The sequence below is a fragment of the Pimephales promelas genome, chromosome 12 (assembly GCF_988280905.1).
Source record: "Pimephales promelas chromosome 12, fPimPro1.hap1.1, whole genome shotgun sequence".
Lineage (NCBI taxonomy): Eukaryota > Metazoa > Chordata > Actinopteri > Cypriniformes > Leuciscidae > Pimephales > Pimephales promelas.
Genome location: NC_142780.1, coordinates 33,353,916 through 33,379,594, shown reverse-complemented (window position 1 = coordinate 33,379,594; position 25,679 = coordinate 33,353,916). Strand labels below are relative to the sequence as shown.

The 25,679-nt window shown below is 36.3% G+C and overlaps 1 protein-coding gene across 4 annotated transcripts; it reads right to left on the bottom strand.

The window, feature by feature from the left end:
• Positions 1-258: 258 nt before the first annotated feature.
• On the bottom strand, positions 259-25,607 carry spire1b (spire-type actin nucleation factor 1b). Of its 4 annotated transcripts, XM_089118038.1 has the most exons (18): positions 25,543-25,607; positions 24,113-24,518; positions 22,027-22,058; positions 17,410-17,649; positions 16,507-16,632; positions 14,433-14,507; positions 13,805-13,969; positions 13,293-13,379; positions 11,807-11,936; positions 11,336-11,377; positions 9,066-9,214; positions 8,887-8,980; positions 7,632-7,774; positions 6,984-7,121; positions 5,256-5,326; positions 5,090-5,117; positions 4,748-4,896; positions 259-3,657 (listed from the first exon to the last, which is right to left on the bottom strand). In XM_089118038.1, exons 2-18 carry the CDS (start codon positions 24,420-24,422, stop codon positions 3,399-3,401), a joined length of 2,238 nt encoding a protein of 745 aa, XP_088974164.1. In that variant the 5' UTR covers positions 24,423-24,518; positions 25,543-25,607; the 3' UTR covers positions 259-3,398. The 4 variants fall into 4 exon arrangements, with proteins under 4 accessions (XP_088974164.1, XP_088974165.1, XP_039516886.2 ...); XM_089118039.1 differs by lacking the exon at positions 25,543-25,607 and having other exon boundaries at positions 4,729-4,896; positions 24,113-24,549; XM_039660952.2 differs by lacking the exon at positions 25,543-25,607 and having other exon boundaries at positions 24,113-24,549.
• Between the last annotated feature and the right edge of the window lie 72 nt (positions 25,608-25,679).

The window sequence follows — 25,679 nt, the reverse complement described above, 5'->3', positions numbered from 1 at the left end:
GAGGGTTTAGATTAAGCCAGGATTAGGCCCTATTTTAATTACGACATTTAAGTATCTTTTATAAACGTACCTTAGAAAAAAACATTACTGGTATGCATCTTGAATATCATCTTGCAAGTTTTTTTCAGTTAAAACAGATCAAACATGCATCTTAATCTGGGACAAACTTAAGCCTGGTCTGTGAAACAAGGGGATAATGTCATTTTTTTCTTATTTTGATGTTTTATGTCATAATTACACTTTAGTAGCATATCATAGTTATGTCATAATTGTGATTCACCAAGGCATTTTTTTATGTAACAGAAATGGGCTTCCATACTTAACCTGGGGTTATCGCCATTCTAACCCCAGCTTTTTAACCCCGGGTTAAGGGAACGTGTAACACTTGTAATTTAGAAGCACCGCTTTTTACCCAGGGTTATGAAACCCTTCTCAGAAGCAGGGTTGGTGTTACTTTTTCGCTGTTAACCCTGCAATGCGGTGCCGAATCAAAGATGGTCTTATGGGCTCTATGCACGGCGTTATTTCCGGTGAAGGATTAAGGATGCTCGATAACTTCCGCCGATCATAGAGTCCAATGCAATACCGAGAATTTATATTGAATTTTATACTCCATGGTTATACTAATGAAACGTTAGTCACAAAAACAGATAAAACAGACACCCCTCGTTGTGTTTATGCTTCTTTTTAAAATTATATTAAATAAACATAACTATATATAAAATTACATCTAAACGTATGTACGTTTCGTTTCAAAGACGGGAGGACAGTAAATATTGAAGACTCTGCCATAATCCCGTTTTCTCCGGTTCTCCTCCGCTTTAATCTACACAACCAGAAATGGACGAGCATCCTTGCGTCAAATGCGGAACTTATGCGTGCATATAGCCCATTAAGGGCCGTCCTTAAGAGCGGTGCAACTGGTGGGGCCACACGGCAAACGGTCCGAACTCGCACTGGTTCCTCCCCAATGCTTGGGACGACCTGGTCTTATTATTGATAGCAGGGTCTGCAGCTACCATTCGAGAAAGACTAACGGCCAACTTGGATCAAATGTTCCTTGATAACCAATCATATTACAGGCTTGATGTCTTTGAATTGAATCCTAATTTTTGGGTTATGGTCGGGTTAAGGTCACTATTCTGGTTTCTGAAACATTAGGAATAACCCGTTTACATGCGTGAGCAGAGAGAGTTTCTCCTGTATACATGGAATTGCAAAATACCGATGTAAACGGCGACGCTCGTTAGCGTCTAGACGTACGGACAACCTTAAAAGACGCAATATGCGTCATTTCCGATTCTTCTTTCTGTATCCAAAGACAACAATAACAGCAGCACGCGGATAATGAATAGTACGGGGCAGATAGCGATCGACTTTGTTTGCGCTTTGATGCTGGTAACGTTACTGACCTTTCTCCAAAAGTATGCTGTGCTGTGTCTCTCGCCTGGTCTCGCCATGTTTACTTCCGGTAAACTGCGCGCGGATTTTTGTATGCAGCGAGAAGCTTCTCTACTCAAAAGACCAAGATTCCTTGCGAATAGAACATGCGCAGAACACAAATCACTATGGGAATATGCCGATACGCGTTTAAGTTACATGACCAAAAAATCGTGTCAGAAAGCCCAGACAGCAAACTGACATTGAATCAACGTGGAAACGACGTCTCTCTCATGACATTGAAAAAACGTTGATTAATTAATTAATTAACTAATTAACGAATTAACGTTGAACCAACGTCAGACGCGGCATTCTTCAAAGCTAAATGAAAATCGAAAATTGGTTTGCTAGTTTCATAACGTTGAAACAATGCGTTGATTTCAAGTTGATTTTCCGTTAGTTTTGAAAGAATGACGCGTCTCACGTTGGTTCAACGTTAATTCGATGAGCAAAACAATGTTAGATCAACGTTGTTTCTATGTCATATTTCCACGTTGATTCAATGTCAGTTTGCTATCTGGGAGGGGGTACCCCAGGTATAATATCCCGGTTTTTAAAATCCGCGATATGAGTATTCGGGTTTTTGCCGGTGTTTACATGGCCGTTCGCGACCGGGTTATTGCTAATATCCCGGTTTTGAAATGAAAGGGCCAGATTTACTAACACCAACTCCAGCGCAAACCCTCTTGGCATTAAATAAAACGACTGTCAGGATTTCCTAAAGACACGCAGTGAGAAATGAGTGCTGAAAGGCATGGACGGGGTTATTTTAGAGGCTGATCTTATTGCTTTTGCATTTGTAGGAGATTCCCTTTGAAAGGCAAAATCATGTATGTGAGGAGAGTATTTAAATGAATCATGCGAGGTGATTTAAGGTTGGCACTCGTCAATTTACTAGTATTAGCGTCATTATTTAACACCACAAAAAAAACAGACCCGAATTTGCGCTGCTCTTGGTAGATTGTGTTGGTCATTATGGAAATGATCCGGCTGTGTCTGTGTTCTTTAATGTGTGTGTCGTCAGTCGCCGCTTTTTTGAGATTGTGCATTTATGCTACTTTGTAAAATATGGCCCAAAATGTTTAATTTTATGTAATGTAATGGCAAACATGTTGAAGATTAGCCGATTGGCTATCGCTTTATTAAATGCTAAGCTGTTTTCCAACAAAAGCACTTTATTCAACTCCTCCATTGACATCTATTAATAAATGGCCTCCGGTCTCCTTCCCTGCATACAGCAGCTTTATGCTTTTTTGCTAACCTTGGAGGCTTGCCTTAAAGCAGCTTTGGCCAAACTTGTGTTAATGCGGTGATAAACCGCCTTTCCAGCATCTCCGACATTCGCATTCGATTGTCGCTTTTAGTCCCCTAGTGGCAGTCACACAGAACTTTGAAAGTAGTAGCAAAACTGCCGTTGCTTTCTGTCATAATTATTACGTTTAATGCCATTATTTCAACCTTGTTATGTCATAATTTCAACGTAGTTTGTCATAAATATGATTTAGTGTCAATTTAATTTATTATGTCATAATTTTGACTTAATATGTCATGACTTTGAATGTCAATTCCGATTTAGTATGTCATATTTTGGACTTATGTTATAATTTCAATTTTTTATCTCATAATTTTGACTTTTTAATCCAATAATTATGACTTTTAGTCATAATTAAGATTTACCAAAGAATGACTTTTTTAATCTTATGTAGTGGAAATGAGCTTCCATACAATTGCGTGGATTCCTTATTGAAATGTCTGGATTCCGCAAAAATACACTATACGAAAATTCAAGGCCTAATGAGTCATAAAGTTCATTGATTACAGCACAGAATGGAAAATGGCCCACGTGTGGAAGTACTGCTACACATCCATAAGATTTTATTGTCTCTGTACAACACGGCTGACGACTGATCTCTCGCTTGACCATCTAATCTGTAGGACTACAACAGGACGACACACGGCTAAACCTCATTGATAGTTCTCTCCGACGGCCGGTATTCTGCGCCCTTCTCAGATGCCGTGCTGAAGGACTGAGTCTTGCGTTTCAAGCGCGCACGCTTGTTGGCCAGAGAGAGGCTGTGCTTGCCGGAGGCAATAATGTCGGAGATGAACTTCTTGCAGTCGACACAAACCTCCATGGTGTTCCAGTCTTCCATCAGATCTTTCGGGAGCTCGATTTCCTCCTGAGATGAGGACGACTGCCGAGTCTGCTTAGATAATCTTCGAGAGATGGAAAAGAAACGGTAAATATGAATATCCGCTAGTAGAGACGAGATCTATGCTATGGAGGCTTAGAATAAAAACAAAAAAGGGAATTGCGACTTTATATCTCACAATTATGTCTTTTTTTCCTCTCACAAATGTGAGTTTGGAAACACTTTCATTAGTTAACATTAGTGAACTACTGTTACTTGGTTAACATGAACTAAGAGTGAACAACACTTCTACAGTTCACTTTTTAAAAAACGTAATAATTTGTCATCAAGATGTCCATGTCTTTCTTTCTTCATTTGAAAAGAAATGAAGGTTTTTGATGAAAACATTCCAGGATTTTCTCCATATAATAGACTTCAATGGGGTCCAAACGGTTCAAGGTCCAAATGAGAGTTTCAGTGCAGCTTTAAAGGGCTTTAAACGACACCAGACGATGAATAAGGGTCTTATCTAGCGAAACGATCGGCCATTTCAGAAATAAATAAAAACATTTAAGTTTTATAAGCTCAAATGGTTGCTGTGTTCTGTGATGTGCATTCGTGACTCTCCTGTTCGAAACTCGTTCATCAAAATGAACGAATCTTTTTTCGAGTCATTTCGTTCACTGAATGAACGAAATGACTCGAAAAAGATTTTTTTTTTTTTAAATGAGGGATCGTTTCGCTAGATAAGACCCTTATTCATCGTCTGGTGTCGTTTAAAGCCCTTTGAAGCTGCAATGAAACTCTCATTTGGACCTTGAACCGTTTGGACCCCATTGAAGTCCATTATATGGAGAAAATCCTGGAATGTTTTCAATTCATCAAAAACCTTAATTTCTTTTCGACTGAAGAAAGAAAGACATGGACATCTTGGATGACATGGGGGTTAGTAAATTATCAGCAAAAGTTTTTTTTTTTTAAAGTGAACTAATCTTTTAATCTTTGTTAATGTTAATTTCAACATTTACTAATCAAAAGTTTTATGTGATAACATTAGTTAATGCACTGTGAACAGAACGTGAACGACTGTATTTTTATGAACTAACATTAAAAAAGATAAATATTGTAACAAATGTATTGCTCATTGTTAGTTCACTTGGACATTGTTGTTGTACTTGGACATTGTGCGCTGAAGGCTGGGTCGATGGTGGCTCGTGCTGGGCTTCTCTGGCTTGTGGACCGGCTTGTCCCGTTTCAGCGTGGACGTGGACGGACCCAGAGAGTAAATGGGTAGACTGGCGTAGGGCTTCGATGGCAGCCGCATCTAAAGCAACAGAAAAGACTGTGATAAGCACAAAATAAGCTGCCATTAGCTCTTGATTTCCTGAAGGACAGAACGTTCCAAACGTGATTGTGACCTTGGAAATGGAGTCACGATGAGCTCGCCACAAATAATATAAAAAAAGAATTACATGAAGTTATGTGAACATGAACAGTTTGTACAGATCGTGACTTACTTTTTTACAGCATTGTGAACACACAGGCCTGCAGAAGTCAAGAACAAGATGATACAGCACCATTCAAAATTAGTTTTTGACTTAGTATTTTTGTCTTGGCTTCTATTGAAATATCTAAAAGTTCTTAAATGAGCATTGACTAAAAAGATGGCAAGTTATTTATTACCTTTTACAAAACTGACAGGTGTAGGACCAGGTAAAGAAGGAAAATCGTTTAGTTCGGCAGCAGAAGCACAGCTGTGAAAAGAGAAATATTAATGAATTAATACAGAGAGTCATGCTCAATATTCACAATATATTTGCAATGTTTTTGCTGCCAGACCACAAATAAGCAACAGTGTAAATATGATTTCAAAGCACTTTTTTTTTCATAATTTTTATTTGTCTCGTGTATTGTACGAGTGTTCAGACGGAGATATTTTAATGGTGTCTGATTCGAACTTCAGCAGTAAAACAAGAGTTCAAGTTTGAATTATTTCTCTGAATCAGTTCAAAATGTCTCTTTCAGTGAATCGATTCAAAACTTTGATTCTACGATTTGTTCATTTCAACTCCAAATGTTAAAAGTCTCTGTGTGGCATTTATCATGTATCAGAATGTTTTAGTAAAATATATGGAATATACACACTACTAGCTATCAAAACTTTTTCAATGTTTTTGTAAAAAGTATTTTCTGCTTACCAAGACAAAAGTGTATCACAAATACAGTGAAAACAGTAATATTGTAAAATATTATTACAATTTAAAGCACTGATTTCTATAGTAATATATAGTTAAATGTAATGTATTCCTGTGATCTAAGATGAATTTTCAGCATTATTACTCCAGTCTTCAGAGTCACATGATCCTTCAGAAATCATTATAAATGATGATTTGCTGCTCAAGAAACATTTCTGATTATTATCAATGTTGAAAACTGTTCATGACTGTTTTGTTATGCTGACACATAAAAATGAAAATGATTCAATATAATTCTTCCTAATGTTCATTTAGTCAGATATACGGAAGAGAATTAGGGCCAAGTAATAATAAAAAAATAAAACCATCTCGAGATTAAATTCATTATAATGCGTAAACTTGATAAATTTTGAGGAAAAAAAAGTTGAAATACAATCTTGAGAATAAACTCATTAAATTTCGAGAATAAAGTTGTTTATTCTTAAAATGTAATGATTTTATTCTCACGATTAGTTCTACTTTTTTCTCTAAATTTAACAAGTTTTTTTTGTCAAAAACACTGACTTTATTCTCAAAATTGAATGAGTTTATTCTCAAAATTGTATTTCGACTTTTTTTATCAAAATTTTACACGTTTTTTTTATCGAAACAAAACAACTTTATTCTCGAAATTTAATGAGTTTATTCTCAAGATTGTATTTCGACTTATTTTTATCAAAAATTGTAAATTTACAAATTTTAATTAGTTTAATTTCGCATTATAATGACTTTAATCTCGAGATGGTTTTAAGTTTTTATTTCTTGAAATTTAACGATTTTTTTCTTGAAAGACAACGACTTTATTCTCGAAATGTAATGAGTTTATTCTCAAGATTGTATATCGACTTTTTTCTCAAAATTTAACGAGTTTTTTTATCGAAACACGACTTTATTCTCGAAATTTAATGAGTTTTTTCTCAAGATTGTCACGAAAATTGTAACTTTACAAATTTTAATTAGTTTAATTTCGCATTACAATGACTTTCATTTCGAGATGGTTTTATTTTTTTATTTATTGCTTGAACCTAATCCATGTGGAAAACATGCCTTGTTTATTTTTAATAAACACTGTTTTTAACTTCATGCATTAAAGCTTTTCAGTCTACTTGATTGCTTTTGCTGACATGATGCTTCCTCTGAATGGTTGCAGTAATGCGCTAATAAAAGCAGTTCCCACCTTCCCCTTCTTCAGGGCATTGTAGACGTCTTTGTACTGCTGAAACTTCTCCAGTTCGGCTTTGACCAAAACCTGCCGAATGTGCATCACTTCCTCCACCGTCAGAGCCAGACACTCCACCGGGAAACAAAACTCCTCCTGTCCAAAGACACCGGCCAGACGTTACCAGAGACAAAACTACAGCAGCAATGCCACTCATTAACCTCTTCACAGCCGCAATGCCAAAGAGAAACACAGTGTGAAGAGGAATTCTGGGATACTGAAGCCACTGCAGACATCAGCATTCAACATTCAGATTAGCATCCCTATATCTCAAACCAGTGTGTGATGTGACAAATAATTTTTTTTAAAGTATTACAGCCATTTAATTTTTATGTGAATATAGATCAGACCATCAAAAAAGGTTCACTTAAAAAAAGGCAAAGTAGCCAAAATGAAAACTACAACCAAAATAACTTAATTTCCAAAATGATAACATTGTAAAATGATGTAATTTGACAACAGTGTAGCATTAGACGGTTTGAAGCGTGTGGCATTATTTGTTTCTATCAACGACCAAAAGCTTAAGACTGCAAATGGCCTGAAGAGACGGCAGCAGAAGTGACCGAGGATGGAGGAGGAGTTTGTAAATGTGTCTTTCTCACTTACTAAGGATTTTGAGCTGTGCCTGGAGGGCGGCAGGAACTGGCGGACGCTCGTGGGCGTTTCCTTCTCGATGGAGTGCCGGCGCTGGGCGGGCTGGCGTCGCTCCGGCTGAGGTGTGGACGAGATGGGCAGGAACATGGGCGGAGCTGAGAGAGACACATTACTATCAATACAGCTATAGTGCAAAGTGATGCTGTGCATTTGCATTAAGCTGAACTAATCATGAAAGTGGACATGATTGACCTCTGGTTGCACTTAATGGTCCTAAATCAACACTAGCTTAATAAACAGGCAAGCCCGGTAACTTTATTAAGAGCTGCAATATAATAATCTGGAGCCAGATGTGAAGTGGAGATCTGTTGAGTGTACATTATCCTTCTCATTTCACACATATATAGCAAACAAATAAATAAATGGACATTAAATATTGGTGATTTATTTTAAAGTAATCTTAAAAGGGACGTAAGATTATTATATTATTTATTAAATTGTTTATTAATGTTTTCAGCAGTTTTGTTATATTTTTGTAATTTTCATTCGTTTTTTTTCTATTTAACTTTATTTTTTTTCCAGTTTTAGTTATATTAGTGCATCAACTTAATTATTATGTCAGTTAGTTTCCAAGACAACATTTCTTATTTTCGTTTTAAGTTATTTCAGTTTTTCATGTAATATTTATATTTTATTTTCAAATTTTAGTTTTAGTAAACAATAACAAGACGTAATGCGAGATGTAAAACTTAGCAACTTAGGAAACTAGTTATCATAAGCCGCTTTTCCACCGTCGGGTTAACATAACTGATTATGTTGAAGTCATTGTATGCTTTTTATTTTTATTGATGCATATTAGTAAAATTAAACGTGTAGTCTCCAGATTATTATATTGCAGCTCTTAATAAAGTTACCGGGGTCGCCTGTTTATTAAGTAAGTGTTGATTTAGGACCATTAAAAAAAAAAATGATGACAGTTGAATTACTTTTTGCCCCTCTATTTTTGGAGCAAATGGGATTTCTGTGGGGAATATTAGTTTTATATGACAATTCAAGTTTGATTTAAAAATCGAATTTTCCACCTTTTTTGATAATCAAATTAATCAATTTAAAAATTCAATTTTTAAATCAAACTTGAATGGTCATAAAACTAATATTCCCCACAGAAATCCCATTTGCTCCAAAAATAGAGGGGCAAAAAGTATTTCAACTGTCATCATTTTTTTTTTTTTAAATAAAAATTTAAAAAAGAAAAAGAGGGACTCACTTTTCTTGCCCAGGATGGATTCTGGCGACGTGTCATCCACCATGGATGTAGAGATGCTGGAGCAGCTGGCTGACCTTTGACCTATGGTCTCATCCTGAGTGAGATAACACATTACTGAAAATAAGTGGCTTACATAAAGATGATATGACCAAAAATGACGTCCTAATAAAAACCCTCACGTCTGAATCGGAGCTGTCCAGTTCAGACAGTGTCGGTGCCTGAAGTCTTTTCCTCTGAAACCCGGCAGAGCTGTTCTGCTGAAGAGACACTCCGTTGGCCAACGACAGCGTGCTGGAGGCCTTCCTCGCCCCGTCAGAGGACGACACGTCTACAGAAGACAGGACAGGACAGTTACACGAACAGCAAAACACGCATACAGACCAAGAGAAGTATGTTTTACAAAAAAAATATATTATATATTATATAGAAATTATAAATTATGAAATTGCTAGTAAGTTTCACAAATAACACATTGAAGAAAACATTAAATTTCTAAGTAGAAAGACTCAAATAGGCTAGTTTTTACTTGTAAATTTGACTTGTTCTGTTTTATTTACCACTTCGAAATATCATTTTTACAGTGTTGAAGATTTGAGCTGCTAGTCAATAGAACCTGCATAATCTGCTAATGTTAACCATTTGTTCTTGTACATGATGCTGAAAGTGTCTCTGCATTAGGAGTGAGTCATAAAGAACAAACACAAGCACATGAAAACGTCACTACACACACGACACCACAGATGAGAGCCGTGAATGAGTGTGTGACGTAAAGATAAAATATCGAACACTACGGTTGGATCTAAACCTCTGAGAAGTGAAAATGTTTCTAAATATTTGGTACATTCAGTGTATCTCTTGTATTCTTGTGTGTGTCTCGACCGCAGAGAAGAGCCTGTCCAAAAGTCACATGGCCAATGTCACTCATTTTGATTAGAAACAGAGCACTGGTAATTCATTTAGTCCTAAAGGCGACCTATTATGTCCTTTTTCAAAGTTTTGATTTTGTTTTTGAGCTCTTCTAGAACAGGTTTTCATGCTTGAATGTTCAAAACACATTATTTTTCACATCCATTGTTGCAGCTCCTCTCTTCCCAGTCTGTCAGTAACGCTTTGTTTAGTTCCTGTCTCTATGAAGCCCCTCCTTATAACGAGATCAATGATCCTTTTTGAGGCTGCTGTATATAAAAGTCACATGGTATTACCATTTGATAGCATCACTGAACCGTGGTACCGCCATATAACTTTAAAGTGCAGCCGCTACTGACTTCCGAACACAGACTTTCCTCTGTCTGTGAATCCTGCAAACTCCCTTTTAACCTCCGATTCAATTCCGCACACTCATCCTCTCAGATGAGAAACCTTTATGTGTGACTCTTTCTATGAACATCTGCACATTTGACCAGTTTCTAGTCACAATGTGAGTCATTTTACATCTATAATTAAAGATAATATTTTAGATGTAAGAATAATGTATATACTGTAAATGAAATAACCATGTGGTAATGTCAGCCAACACATCAAATGAGTAAACCACATCTTTCCATATTAATCCACTCTACTTTCATGTGAATGAATTAAGTCATAACATACTGTAACGAATACTGTTTCTGGGTCCAAGCCTCTACTCGTTTCACTTGTGAATAATATCTCAACATTGTTCATGAGCTCTACAGTCTTAGAAGAAAAGGTTCTATATAGAACCTTGAAAGGTTCTAGCAGCGCTATGTATTTGGAACCCCTAAAAGGTTCTATACACTCTTAAAAAAAGGGTTCCTCTGGGTTCTATATAGAACCCTGGGGTTCCATACTTGGCCAATAGAACCTTTTACCAAAAAAAATGGTTCTATATGGAACCATTTTGGAGTTCCATATATGAAGCGGGTGATGGAACCATTTCATTCTAAATAGAACCATTTCCTCTAAGAGTGTAGTCTCTGTGCTCACGGCATCCCAGACACAAATATTTAAACGATTCATAAAAGATGAATCGCTGCCTGGCCATCTGGGATTTCCGTATGGAGATAAAGGTTGGGATCATGATTTTTGTTGATACATCACATCATGAGTGTATATTATTAGCATTGTTGTTTCCTTTTGGCATCTGATAAAGCATTTGGACCCGGAAGCGGTGGTGTGTGACGAACGGATTATCATTTATATGCTGTGTTAATATTAACTATAAAAATTAACGGTGTTAATAAGATGAAATCAAAGTGGTCACATTTCATTTGAGGGTCCAAAAACATAACTGAACAAATTAATAAATAACATCCATGATCTTCATTACTGAACCCTGAGGCACTTTTGCTTATCTGATGCCAGCATTAAAAATTGAGAATTAAATACACATCTAAAGCAGGACCCTCAAATGAAGAGCTCCCGGTTTTATATATGAAATGACAGGAGACTAAGCTCTAATCATTACAGACGGATCACATCACAGCTTTACCTGATGAATCAAAACTCTGAGACATGCTAAGAGGCCGAATGGCTGCAAGAAAACAGGCAGGGTGTTAAACAGGCAAGTATAAAGATTCACAATAGCAAAAAATGGCTAATTCAGTAATACTCAGTGTGTTATAGCAAGATAACACATGCGATTAAGACATTTCATCCATCAATTAACATGGATGGACTAAATAATACGACACAGATAGTAATCAGCCATGTATGAAGCTGATATACGCCACACGGACTTGTGTGACTTTTACGTTGCAATCAGAGCAAATGTCAACACAGGTTTGTTTCAGTGATTGTTCATCTCAATTGAAGTCTGATTACAACATCGAGCTGCAAGCGTGTGCAGTGACCTTCATACACGATGCATATTCATCTCCAATGACCTGCTGTATGTCCATGTCAAACAGAAAATGCATGTATAGTACCGTATGATTTTGTGCGTGTGAGTTTAAAGTCTCACCGAATCTACTTCTCCGGATCTGATCTGGCGACACCGGCCTCAGTTTCCTCTCTGATTTGATCCCCTCCAGAATGCGCTCATGCAGACTGGGAGGACGTTCGGCTTGAGGCTTGAGCTTTCGCGCTGCCACCTGAAATCACACGTAGATATCATGGAGTATTTTGAGTCAATTTAATTTCCCATGCCACAAATTGCGATCACTTCTTCAGTTTCAAGTTAGTGGTGTTATCTAATTCACACAATTCCTTGATTGAACCATGCATAAAAAAAACTGGCATTAAAAGTTTGTTTCAGTGCACAAATGAATTCTGCTCTCTTGTAAAATCTCTCATCTTAAACAAAGTGCAGATATGACACAAGTAAAAGATTTATTGTGGCGTAGCGAGCTTCATTTATTATAACGGGAGTTTTTGTGAGCATGCAGAAATGATGGGGAACGTTCTTTGCCTGCTTTCTATATATAATCTGGATAACCATTTTGTTTTCCATGCGCCTAAGATAACCAATGTGAAGTCTTGATTTTGTTGAGCGTAAAACGCAATGAACTAATCCCTAAATACTTGTTTTGTCTGTGTAGCCTAAAATAATCTCACATCCCTTTTCCACAAACATAAAAACATTTTTAAATGTATTCTATTAATCAATATTAATAATCGTATAACAAAAAGAGCAATCGCTTAGTAATAACTTACAATAACATTTAAAAGTGTTTAATTTGATAATTTTATGCAAACAGGCAATATAAATATCATCTCGTAACCCTCAAACTGTATTCACTTTGTAGCCCCTAATCCTGTAATTGTGGACAAATGTGGGCACAGAGGACTCAGGTGTGATCCTAATTTTATTTTATTATAAATGTTATATTTACATAAAGTTTTGTCTATCCATTTATGGTGTTTTTCTTTTTTATTTTGGGGGTATTTTTGAATTTATTTACTTCAAAAAGTACCATAGTTACTATGTAAATTATGCTTATTTTTATGTTTTATTTTTTTAACTACATTAAAATATCATTCCAATAAGTTCTTAGTGCTAAAACCTAAAGATGAAGTGACTTTGCCGTCACCTGGTGTCTTATTTTGGCTTATTTTAGAATGCTCTAAATTACAGTTTTTCCCATTCATTTCTATTGGTGTTTTTTCACCCACTTAACATTGTAGAATTGAGTCAAAAAATGTGTGTGTGTTCAGGAGGCAAACTTAGGAAAAGTAGCCAAGTCTTATACCACTCAGATCAAGGGAAGTATTTTTTAAAAAATAAATCAAGACTATTTTGCCCACATTTGTCCAGAATACGGTTTTAGGGTTAAAACGCTATTGATCTTGAGTATTTAAATATAGTGACGGTTAAAGGAATATGATGTAGCCTGATTTTTTGTTGTAGCTTCAATCCCTAAAAAAACATTGCAGATGCTGCTATCAGTGCATGCAATTCATTGTAAGTGAACTCCATCCTAAGTTTGTAGTGAATAAGGATCACTCACAGGGTTGAGGGGGGGTCTGGACCTGATGAAATCAAGTATGACCTCATGAGCGCTCTTCTTTAACTTGGGTGGAATATCTCCATTCACCTGAGATGGAGAGACAGAGACAGAGATCTGAACACACACATGCACAGACCTAACAGACACTGGAAGCATCACTGAATCACGATAAATGCAGCCACTGCCACATAATATCAATGTAGTTAGATGGTCTATGTTCATCAAAAAGCTATAGATATTCTATTTAACTAGCAATTAATGTTTTGAATGCAACTTCTGAAAATGTTAATGTGCAGTTTACCTGCCTCAAACACATTTGATACCACAAACACATTTTTGTGCAATCATCAGTGTAGCTAAAAAAGAAGAGCAAGGCCTTTGATTCCCATACCATGAATGCAATGTACTATAAGTTGCTTTGGATAAAATGCGTCTGCCGGATGCATAAATGTAAATGTAAAGAAAATGAAGGTGTGTTGCGACAAATGTGGCGTTATGTGTTCTGAACTCACCATGACCTTGCGTAGCTTGTAGCGTTTGGAGCGGATGTCGTCCATGAGCATCTCGTACGGCGTGAGCTGGAACTCGATTGGCAGCGGGTTATACTGCCGTTCCTGAACCTTCTGCAACTTCACACCGTTCCTCAGATCTCGCATCAACTGCACCCACAGCCACGTCTGACCACAGCACACATGCATCAATACGTTAGACGGACTCTAATGGACTATTCCATTAGAAGCATAATATATTACAGTATTAGTTATCCTTTAAGGCAGGATGCTACAGGCAAAAACAGTGTTTTACATGCACAGGTCAAGTCAGAGATTTTGGGCAGTTTGGATTTTCATAATGTGTTCTTTCAGACTAGTGGAAATAAAATGTACTGCATTTTCAGAGCAAAAGTTTTCTTTTCAGGAAATCTATGCAAATAGTGGATATTTATTAAGAGAATGCATAATTTGCATGTCTTTTTAGAAAACTCGTAATACAAAAAAAAATTGCTTCTTAATGGGACTGGGGTGTATTGTTATATGTATTAGTTACGTTTTTTACCTGTGGTGTCTTGCCTTAAACTAAATTGGATGAGGAATGAATAGAGCCAATCAAAAGTCTCCATTCTTTGAAGAGCAGATCACTTACCCAATCAGAATTCTGCAGCTCGTTTAACTCCCTGCCAGGGGCGTCAACAGTCTCTCCCTCCATCTTGCGCAGGTTCTGTCCAATCAGAGGAGACACAATTCTTCAGACAACAGCTGAGCTGAGCAGATTCTACTAGAATCTATAGATGCGGCAGTATGACACTGCAACTGTCCATTATTATTACACCCAACAATGTGATGAATCTCACAAAACATATTTCACCACGAAATCAAAAAAATGAAAGAATGCGAAACATTGAGTTTTTTTTTTTTGTGCATTATTTGTGACATTATTTCCATGTCAATTAATGCCTTTTGCACATAAACATTTGTTTTCTGGAAGTTATGAATTTATAGGTGAGGAAAATAAAAGAATACATTTTCCCTTCAAAAAAAATAGACAATAGGACAACAGAACTTGCTCATATTCACTTGCCATGCATGTTTAGTTTTGTACTATGCATCGTTTTATTTGAAGTCATTTCCCTCTGCCCAAATGGTGCCGTCATTGTGGCCGTATCCCAGCTTTAGTTTGGAAATAAACGGCTTTTCAGTGCAGTAACAGTAAACCCTCATGGGAACGAGCACAGAGGAAGACGGTTTGTGAAGGCGGAGCGGCTCGTCTCATCTTACACTCAAAACCCCATCAAAAGGTGCTGAGGAGCCACAGATTTCCCTGTGAGAGGAATACAGTGGATGATGATTCTGTGCTAAACAGAGGAGACGCTTTAAACACATTTTGTGGTCAATGTGTGCCAACACAGAGCAGACATTATTAGCCTTAAGCACATAAACAATGCTGATACTATTAGAACTGAAGGCAGGCTTTAAAGACTTTATATTTACAGAGTCCACATGTAATGTCAGTCAAGGTTTCTTGCACCATGAAAAGCTGTAAATTTAGTGTTTCATGACTACTGTCCATCCACTATCAGGCGTTTATTTTTGCTGCTGTGCCTTTAAGACTTCTATGTAAACACTTCTCCTCTGTTTATGTGAAATGAAATCAACTGAGACAAAATAAAACAATTTCCATCTCTTCCAGGTCTGGGTTTTCGTGTTTCCCTGAGACAGTTTTATATAAGCCATGTTATTTGGCTGATACATAATAAAGGGCATAATAAAAGCAGCCATGGAAATGTCACCATCACGTCTAATGTCAAGAGTTTATAACCGCCTGCAGTAAAACCAGCAGCGACTCTCCTCCACATATGACATAGTTACAATTATTCAATCACAAATCATGTTATGAGACCAACAGCAAAAATGTTATTGTGACTGACAAAACTATTATTTTTGTAAATTGAAACGAAGCTGAAATAAATAAAATATATCAGGGTTATCGTTAACTACGTTAACTAAAATTTAGACCATGAGAAATAATTTTCTTAACTATTTAAACAAAAAATTAAATAAAAACTAAATGAAAAAAATACAAATATAACCAAAACTTTGACTAAAATTAAAATAGAAATTATAAAACTAAAATCTAATTCAAAATATTAACAGAAAATATAATTGTATATAAATTATACTAATATAACACTGATTTAAATATTACATGAAAAACTAAAATGACTAACTGGAAAAAAATAAAAACAAAAAATTAACCAAAACCAAAATGGAAAGAAAAATAAATTAAACTAAAATTAAATAAATAAATATTACTATTTTAATTAAATTAAATAGTAATAAAAAAAGAAAAAGCACATAAAATATCCATATAAAAAAAATGAGAATAAAAAAAACTGAAAATATAAAAATAAAGCTAATTCAAATTATTACTAATAAATATAATATTTAATTTAAATGATATGTGTGTGTATTGTAATATGTTAGTATGTCTTTCAGGAGATTTGAACTCTCCTGCCAGGCTGCTGTTGAAATTAACTTGCCTGGTTAAATAAAGTTTAAATTTTTTAAAAAATTAATAGAAATATTTTAAATAATACTAAAAGACACTGCCTCCGATATAAAAGAATGTCTACTGGGAGGAGAATCTGATGAATGTCCAGGTCAACCAAACATAACAAACAAGAAATTTGCCTTATTTGGGAGGAAGTATAACCTCTGACCTCTTTCGCACTCTTGATCTTCTCCAAGAAGGTGCGCAGCTCTTTGGTTTCGGCATAAAGCGCTCGACACACGGCCTGGTAGTGACTGGGAGCATCCGCTGGGGTGGACAGGTGAAGGGTGCACAGCTGGACACAGTCAACAGGGCAATTCACTCAGCTAGATTCACACTATAATAAAGTTCACATTCAATTATTCATCACATGCCCGTGTTGGGAATTCACACGATGATGGTTTGAACATAAGGGGAGAGGCGCACTGATCCATACGATTGTCTCATAAATGGAATAAATGGACAGAAGGTGTGCTGAGTCACTCTTGGCTTCATACTGGCAGCAGTCTGTGCATTTTGCAGCCCATTAGTGCAACAAAAACATCAACGTGGTACTTAAATATTTGTTTATAAATCTCCTCACTGTGACCAGATTATTAACCAGAACAGATATGTGAAAATAATATGAGAATGAATGCATGTGCACCAGTGAAGATAGCTCAGCCCACACTGAGAGTTTGAGTGCATTGCATTGTGGGATACAGATCACATGCAGTCAGCTCTGGTTATAAATGGCCATTTCACCCTGATAATCTATAAATAAAGAAAATTAGCATAATGTGCAAAGTACACGTGTAATGCAGAAATTGCACAAGCAACCTACAGTGATCATGTGTAGGCTGTAACAACAAATCCATCAAATGAAAATAATAATAAAATTATTTAAAAAAATAATAATAATAAAACACAAACTGACGGATCAGCTTTATTTGCAGGGCAACTTTATGATTTGAAATGATTCGTTTCAGCCTTTTTGAATGGAAGTTTCCCAAACCGGAAGTGCAACCCATAATTCAAAACGCAGTAACAAGGTTATCAGGAATAAGGAGGATAGACTGTTGTTGCTCCCCACCTTGATGATGTCACGGTATCCACGGATACGGCAGGGGTGCGCGGGGTTCCCCTCCCGGTCGTCCTCCTCTTCCTCAGTGGCGGCGTAGCCTTCATCGGGGCAGGAGTCGCTCTCTGAGTCGCACACATTGGTCATGAGGTCGATGAGCTGCTCGAGCGGCGGGCTCAGCTCTCGCTCCTCGTTGTCTTTCAGCCCGTAATCCAGAGCCTTGTAGATCCTGATGCCCAGAGCCTCGATCATCTGCAGCACACACACTCGTGATTAATGCTACAGTGCAAAACTGTTAATTTTGTTAACAGAAAGTTTTCGTACTATGTACGGTAAATAACTGTGGTAGATCTGTTCATTTAATGTAATTTTACTGTAAAATACTGTTAAATTTACAGTTTTGAAAAACAAACAACTGTAATTTACAGTGAAAAAACGTAAATTGACATTCCCACAACTTCACTTCACATTTTATGTATTTTTGTTGAAATAACTGTTTTTTTCTAATCAGTTATGTACATTAGGGTTTTATGTTACATTTAATGTTGTTAAATTAATGTTTATTATTATTATTATTATTATTGTTACCATGATGGTGTTTAATGTTTGTGTGAATGACACTGTGCTTTTTTTTTTATAAAAGTTTTAACTTTCTTATGGAAGAGCTGCTTGTGATGAGCTTTGATTGATTATGTGACTCATCATTGATGTGATGATTGTTGGTTTCAGTGTGTTACAATGGTACAAAACAGATATTAATACTTCATTATATCAGATAATGAAATGCGCTTTATTACCGTAAATTTTAAGTTCGGTCTGTAAAACCAATAACGTTGCTACTGTATTTTTGACGGTAAAGTTCTGGCAACCACAGCTGTCATTTTTTTATTTTTTACAGTGTTCTCATTAATCACTATCTTTGTCTTGTTTTCCAGTAAACCAATCTGAACATGATTCAAACAAGATCATTTTTCTTGCATTATATCGAAGCTTGTTTCAGAGACTATAACTTTAAATATTTTGACAATACTTCCAGGAACTTTTTTGCACTAAAAAAAAGATGTTGTCTATGTGGGAAGGGCACTTAGTACTGAAGTAGGGATATTTGAAACTCAAGAAACAGATACAGCTGATGTAAAACCTCAAACACAAAAGTAAACTAAACACTATTTGTATTGACAAGAACCTTGACGGCTCCAACAACAGCAGATCAGTCAATCCTGGGGCTGAACGACACGGTGAAACTCTCTCTGTGACCTGATATGCCGAAACTAGTCAGTCTACTTGCATTGTTTAAGGCTTGTTACAGCAGCTGTAAACTGGTAAGGCATCGATGAAAACATGTAAGGTTTCTAATAACACACATACAGTAGGATACAGCAGTGGTAGTTCTCAACCTGTGTTTCTAACTTAACCTGGCTTTTGTAATTGCATCTAGTCCAATGAATGTCAAATAGTCCAGTAACAAAGTAAAATACAAGGAGCATAAATAAACATGAGCAAACTACGATACACACCTACAGGGCTATAAAATCTACAAAATTGACAATATACAGTAAATCAATATTTTTTTAATGGAATATAGCATTATTTATCATTAATTTTTAAAATGTATGTGCCTCGTAATCTTTAATCGAAATAACTTCAAGGGCGGGGCAAACCTGTCACTCACATGAGACCAACCAATAGCAAACCACAACCATCCAATCAATTCCCCACTGACAAAATAAAGCCCCGCCCTTCATTTGTTCTCATTCGAGAAGCTGTTTCGCTCGGATACAATAGAGAAAAAAGATGATTGCAACTTCCGTTTCATGCAGACTGTGCACACAGACAACCAGACTAGCACATCAGCATTAAGTTCGATCCAGTTTATCCAGATTATTCTTGCCAAATACTGCCAACTAAAACAGACAGAGAAATGACACTTCTTTGTTAGAGCTCTGCAGCGGGAGCTCATCGCTTCTGGAAAGCTGCTTAACAAGGATTTGACTAGGAGTGAGTCTCATATACACATACTGTAAGATGAGTTTGCTGTAGACTGCAAATCTGTCTGTGTGTGTTTGTGTCCTCATCCACCGGCATGCAGTGCTTCTCTCAGGGACAGTTGCTAATACCAAAGTCCCTTTGAGACAAGCCATTTCACTATGAGGCCATCTTTGAAACGCCTCTCGGGCATGCAAGTGCAGCTTCCAATCTTTTTGAATGGGGAAACATCAAATTCTCCAAAACTGTTCGTCAAATTTAAGATTGTATTTTATATTTGAAATCACCAATGAAATCTGACAACTTTTCAATAAATGTTGTTTCTAAATGCTCGAATCATGACAGAAAACTAAATTTTTCAGGCTTGATCAAGCTAATGCACACGCGGAGTGGAATTTGCATGTAAAGCAACGTTTCAATCTCACGTCACATAGCAGAAAACATCTGTAATAAAAACTGAAGTTGCTTCAATGAAGGAAGAAACAGTGGCTCTTTTATCCATCATAAAGAGAGCACAGATTAAACATGTTATCTTGCCTGGTGTTTGGGCACGCAATCATGTGAGACACTCCTGGGAGGTCCTTATACCCAACCATTGTGACGACAGACTTTGGTTCAGACATTTCATACCAATATTAGAGATGCTGTGCAATCTGAATTAGTTCAGTTATCCAACCACATCCTCTCGTGAGTGTTTCTGTTGCACATCGAGGGATTTATTCATTAAATGTTTCCATCATAGTTTATGTGCATAAATAACCCGAAAACAAGTATAATCTGTCTTTTATGTGCATTTTTTGAATTTATCTTCGCATTTTTATCCAGTGTTTTTTATGCAATATCACAAAATGTGCATACAATTAGGTGGATGGAAATATACAGTAGCTAATGAGATTTGCTGAATGATCAATTTATATTAGCAAATGCATGAGTTCCATATAAAGATAAAGTCAACAAATGAGATTAAGATTATAGCTAACCTTTCATTAGTAAACTTCATGAATGTTCAGCAAACAATAACTGTATCGTGAATACAATCAATCATTGACTCATTGCCATTGACTCATAGCGAATTAAGTTGAGGTAATTGCATATTTAAATAATAGTTAAGTAACTGACAACAATAACTGTCTCATGAATACAATCGTAGCGACTGAATTAAGTTGAGTTCAATGCATATTTAAATAATAGTCAAGTCAGAGTCCGTCACAGTCAGCTCTAATCGATCTACTGTACACATAAACCTGAAAGGTCAGATTCTTGGGATGTAAACAGTGATCTGTCAGGTCTATACGTCTCTAATTGGCCTTTAAAATGTCACCAGCTGTTGACATCAAATTAAAAATGTACTTGTGGCTGACAGGCCGGTTAAGAGAGCAGAAAACATCTGAATTTAGAAGAACACAGATGTACCTACAAATGCTGCAGGAGATACTGTGTTAATAGAGCTTAATGATTTCACTATTAAACTATTAGAAATATTCAGTTGATTAAAAAAATATATATAAAAATCATGTGAAAAACAAACATATTTAGCATTTGAAGCTTACTAAACCTAAAAAGTCATTTTAAAAACAATGTACCTCACAAAAACTTCTTATTCCAATTTCATGTATATCTAAATATGTTTAGATCTTCACAGTGAAGGGTAACACTTCTGAAATCTCGGCGTAAACAATGAGTGACGTACACGCGCGAGAGATCACTTCCAGCGCTTGCGCAGACCGAAGCGCCCTAACCTTCAGATCACTTGGACGTGGCTGTGGTTACAAGAGGTAAAAAAAAACGTTATAAATACTGTTCGTTTTCTCGCACAAACCGCTCGTTTCGTGTCTTAGGCCATCAATGTGTACTTACATTTACGAGTCATTCAATCATGTTTAATTTGGACTTCTCTGTGCATGCTCTTTGAGGTGGTGACCATAGACCTCCATTATATGACTGACTGACTCGCCACAGTAAACATAATGAATGGTGAGAGTAGAACGCAAAAGCCGAATCCCGGACATTTTGGGCGATCTCGAAACACATTTTCAGGCAGACTCACTAGTAGCCTAGACTTGTTGTTTAACGACTGCGCTCTGTTACCGGTAGGCGTGGCCTCCTAGGGCAGCGAAGCAAGTGCATTCTGGGAGTTGTTGTCTTTCATCCACATAAGCCAAAAATACATTTTCAGGCTTTTCTCAGTCTAGAAAGCTCCAAACTCAAAAATAATTTCACATTTCTTCTACATAAATGACCCATTTTAAATACACATTCATCTTTCCAGAGGTGAAGTATCCCTTTAAGTCACTGGCCATTGGCAAGTGTGGCATAAAGTTAGTTTTAGGCCCTATCTATACTACCCGTTAAAAATTGATCAAACGAAGGTATCTCAGTAGCCAGGATGTGACACGATTATTGAATTCGGATGTGTCCTTTTATAACCTGCCTTTGGAGGCTGTATTTTTCAGATTTCGGATGCATTAAATCACACTCAAAACACTTTAACAACTATGTGGCAATGCCCTGGCAACCCTCCACAACACCATAGCAACCACATGGCAACAGCTGGAACCACTTAAAGGGAGAATAATATTATCCATGTCAAGACTGAACGATCAAACACATTTGACGCTCGTGCTGTTACTGTACATCACTCACCTGTGTTGAGGATCGGATCGGATTACGCACACCTATGGGAGAACAGAAGAGAGGACAGTCAGGGACAGATAAATAAACAGCTTCAAGACATCCATTATGTAATTGACTGGACAATCTGCAGTGCTTTGTTATTACATAAAACACACTGAATGTGATGCAAATATTCTTTAAGCATCTGATGACTGAAACTTAATGTCAGTCGGCTTTGATTGAACATGCAAACACATGATAATGATTGTGAAGTCCACTTCATCTCAGGACAAGGCAAAGTCAGCAAAGAAACGGACTTCTCCGCTGTTTTTCAGCAGTCGACAGCGAATGAGGAACATGCACTTTTGACAAAGTAACTCTGCCTTCAACCTGCTTTCTCCACAAGACATATCGATCTTCCAGACACCATGTAAGCAATGACAGCATTTATTAAAAAAGCAACCTCACCACCTCTCCTCTGACAATATCACAAATGAAAGCAAAATCACAAATGAGATCTCCTTGATATTTCAATAGACAGCAAAGAGATGTTTCCCTTGACAAAAGACTCTAGTTTCAGAAGAGATTGTAACTGTGAGCTCAGATCTGCTAACAAAATCTGCAGTGAAATATTCATAAATCTCACTCAAGCTTTTCTCATCTACATCTCAACTAATGAGTAAACCTCAGAGCAATAATGTAATCCTCTGGAATGGTAACAAATATGTTCATCTTTTAAACTGTGGATAAGCTGAACAGTGAACACATTTCATTATTATTATCAGCAAATGTGAAGCGATTAAAGCATTGGGGATATCATATTCGCAAGGCCTTTAAATGAGCTTGAACTAAAAAGATATTAACCTCATTCTCCATTCACAGGTGCTTAGCGGGTTACTTTCACACAAATTACTTTAGTATCACTGATACTAATAGAGCTTTTATTAACATTTTGAATGTATTTTTATATTTTCCAATTTCAGTTTAGTTAAAGTTTTTGAAATTTTGAAATATTATAATTTGTCTATATACAATTTTATTAAGTTGTATTCCAGTTTTAATTTTTAGTACATCAAGTTAAACTAAATGCAAATGAGAAATGCTACCATGGAAACAAGCTGAAATAAAACAAGTTTATGTTTTTATATGGCATTTTAGTTCAGTTAACATTTTTTTTTATGGTTTTAATATAATAATAACCCTGTTTCAGATACACCTAGGCCAGAATACAAATCCTAAATCCAAAAATCATGGGCTTCAGGGTAATTTTAGTTCATTATATCAAAATAAAATATATGGAGTGACATAGCAAACTTCATTTGACCCAATTTTATACTCAAAAGAACATATGAAGAGTTCAGATGCAAAAGCCTCTAAGTGCCATTGAAATTTTCTTCTAGAATGATCATTTTTATCAAGCTTGTATATTTAAGTTCAGTGATTTCACTTAAATGGCAATGGTAATTATTACCTATTAATTGTTATTTAAGTGAAATTACTGAACTTAAATATACAAGTTTGATAAAAATCATCATTAAAGAAGAAAATTTCAAATGGCATTTAGAGGCTTTTACATCTGAACTCTTTATATATTGTGTGATATTTACAAAAAAAAAAAAATGTGAATATAAAATTTCACAGGCCCTGAGCCATATATTGTGTTTATAAGCATGTGCATCAGGGAACATACATAACTGTAAACAACAGTGACTGAAAGCATTTATTTATGCCTAATTTAAACTTTCTTGTGTTTATTTTAGACTATTAGTTAATTTAGTCCACTGATTGTATCCTACTGGCCTTCTGATAAAGGCCTTCACAATCACATGTGTTCTGTTACATAATCAAAAAACTAAAACTGAAAAAAAATTAAATAAATAAAAATAGAAATATAAGATATTAGGAGCATGACACAATTGCAAAACATGTCACATGCAAATGTGCATTTAAGGTGATCACTCAATATTGTTTATTTTGTGATGCAGAACAGTGAGGATAACATGCAAGATGTTCCAAAACATATGCACCCAAATGCATGCCAATCAACACCAGTTATATCTATAAATGCACATGCCGATGTATGTAATGGATGCAGAAGAAGATGTTGATTTGTCACCTGATCTGTCTCCGGAATGTAACCGTAACCGCACCGCTCCGTCTTTATAAATCCTCACATCCCCCGGTTCTCCGGTACCAGCAGAGCCACTGGAACCGTCCTTGTCCTCCAAACAAGAGCGACAGCACTGGTAACACACAGCCCACGCCTGCTCCTCGTTGATGGGCTGCTTGTATAGATGTAAAATCTCATCCAGGGACAGCTCATCTTCGTCCTCACTGTCCATGATGGGATGCGCATCATCATCCTCCTCCTCCTCTATCAGCTTGTGTCCGTCATCTTCTTCATCATCATCTCTCCTGCGGGCCATCGTCTCATCCTTCCCCGCAGAGAGAAGAGAAAGCCGAAGATGATTGCACCTGCGCTCGGTGTGTGTGTGTGATGCTGTTGCTGCTCACTGCTGTTTCTGCATCACAAGCGCGAAGAAGGCGATCTACGTCGAACGGGGATGACAAAGTAGGCGGGGCTCAAATAATAAGTGTACATTTAAAATAAAAATTATGGCACAACTATAAGCATAACCATGAGTACGAATAATACTTGTACAATAATTTACCATTTACCATTAAATAATATTATAATACATAGCTTATAAAATATATTGATATAATAAATTAATATATCATAAAAACGTGTATATATACAAACATATATATTACATTTGAATTTAAAAAAAAGACTTTCACTGTCTTTATCAAACAAAGTATCCATTTTTCTTGATATATTATTGAAACACAAACGGTCACGTGATATCTATTCCTTTTCTCAGCGCTGGTCAGAATGGACCAGAGTCATTTGGGACCATACAATGATTTCCTAAATAAATGAATAAAGGTTCAGTTTGATGTCAAGAAACTTACAATTAATAAAGAATTATTGACTACGCTTTAGACTACAAAATACCACAAAACGTTCGGATAATTGAATGTGGCTCTATATACTCTCAATATGAGCCTTTTAGTTTTAGCGCCCCGTGGCGTGTGGACAAACTGATATGACGTGTGTATATATCGAATGGAAATGTTTGATTTTCTTTACATTTTCATACCGTTATAAGAATCAAAAATACATTCTAATAATCCAAATTATATAATAGATTGATGCATGTTCAGATGCAGTTGTTTTAAACGCATTCTGCTGTCTTGGAGGATCACGCATCTCATATAATGTTATTCATAGTTCGAAAACAGAAAATATTTTTTATATGGATGCTTTGAATGACAAGTTTCATGTTAAATTGCAGTCATTATTTGTGTTTTTTTTTTCTTCGGAAAAACTGGCCCGCGTTGGCGTTGTTTTGCCACCAGATGGTGATACGTAAACATTTCTTTACACGCTTTCTCAGCTGAACACTTTACCAGCGCAATCCTCATCTGTTTAAAATGAATATTTCCAAAACTTCAAACTGTCCGTTGAAGAAATATATTTACGGTGTAGTTTGACGGCGTCATCCTCGAAAGATTAATCTTCGTGGCTGCTGTTGCTCGGTAACCCAACCGTTCAGACCGTTAAAACACGATACTTAATTAATATTTATGAGGTAAGTATTTACCCAAGTTTGATTGGC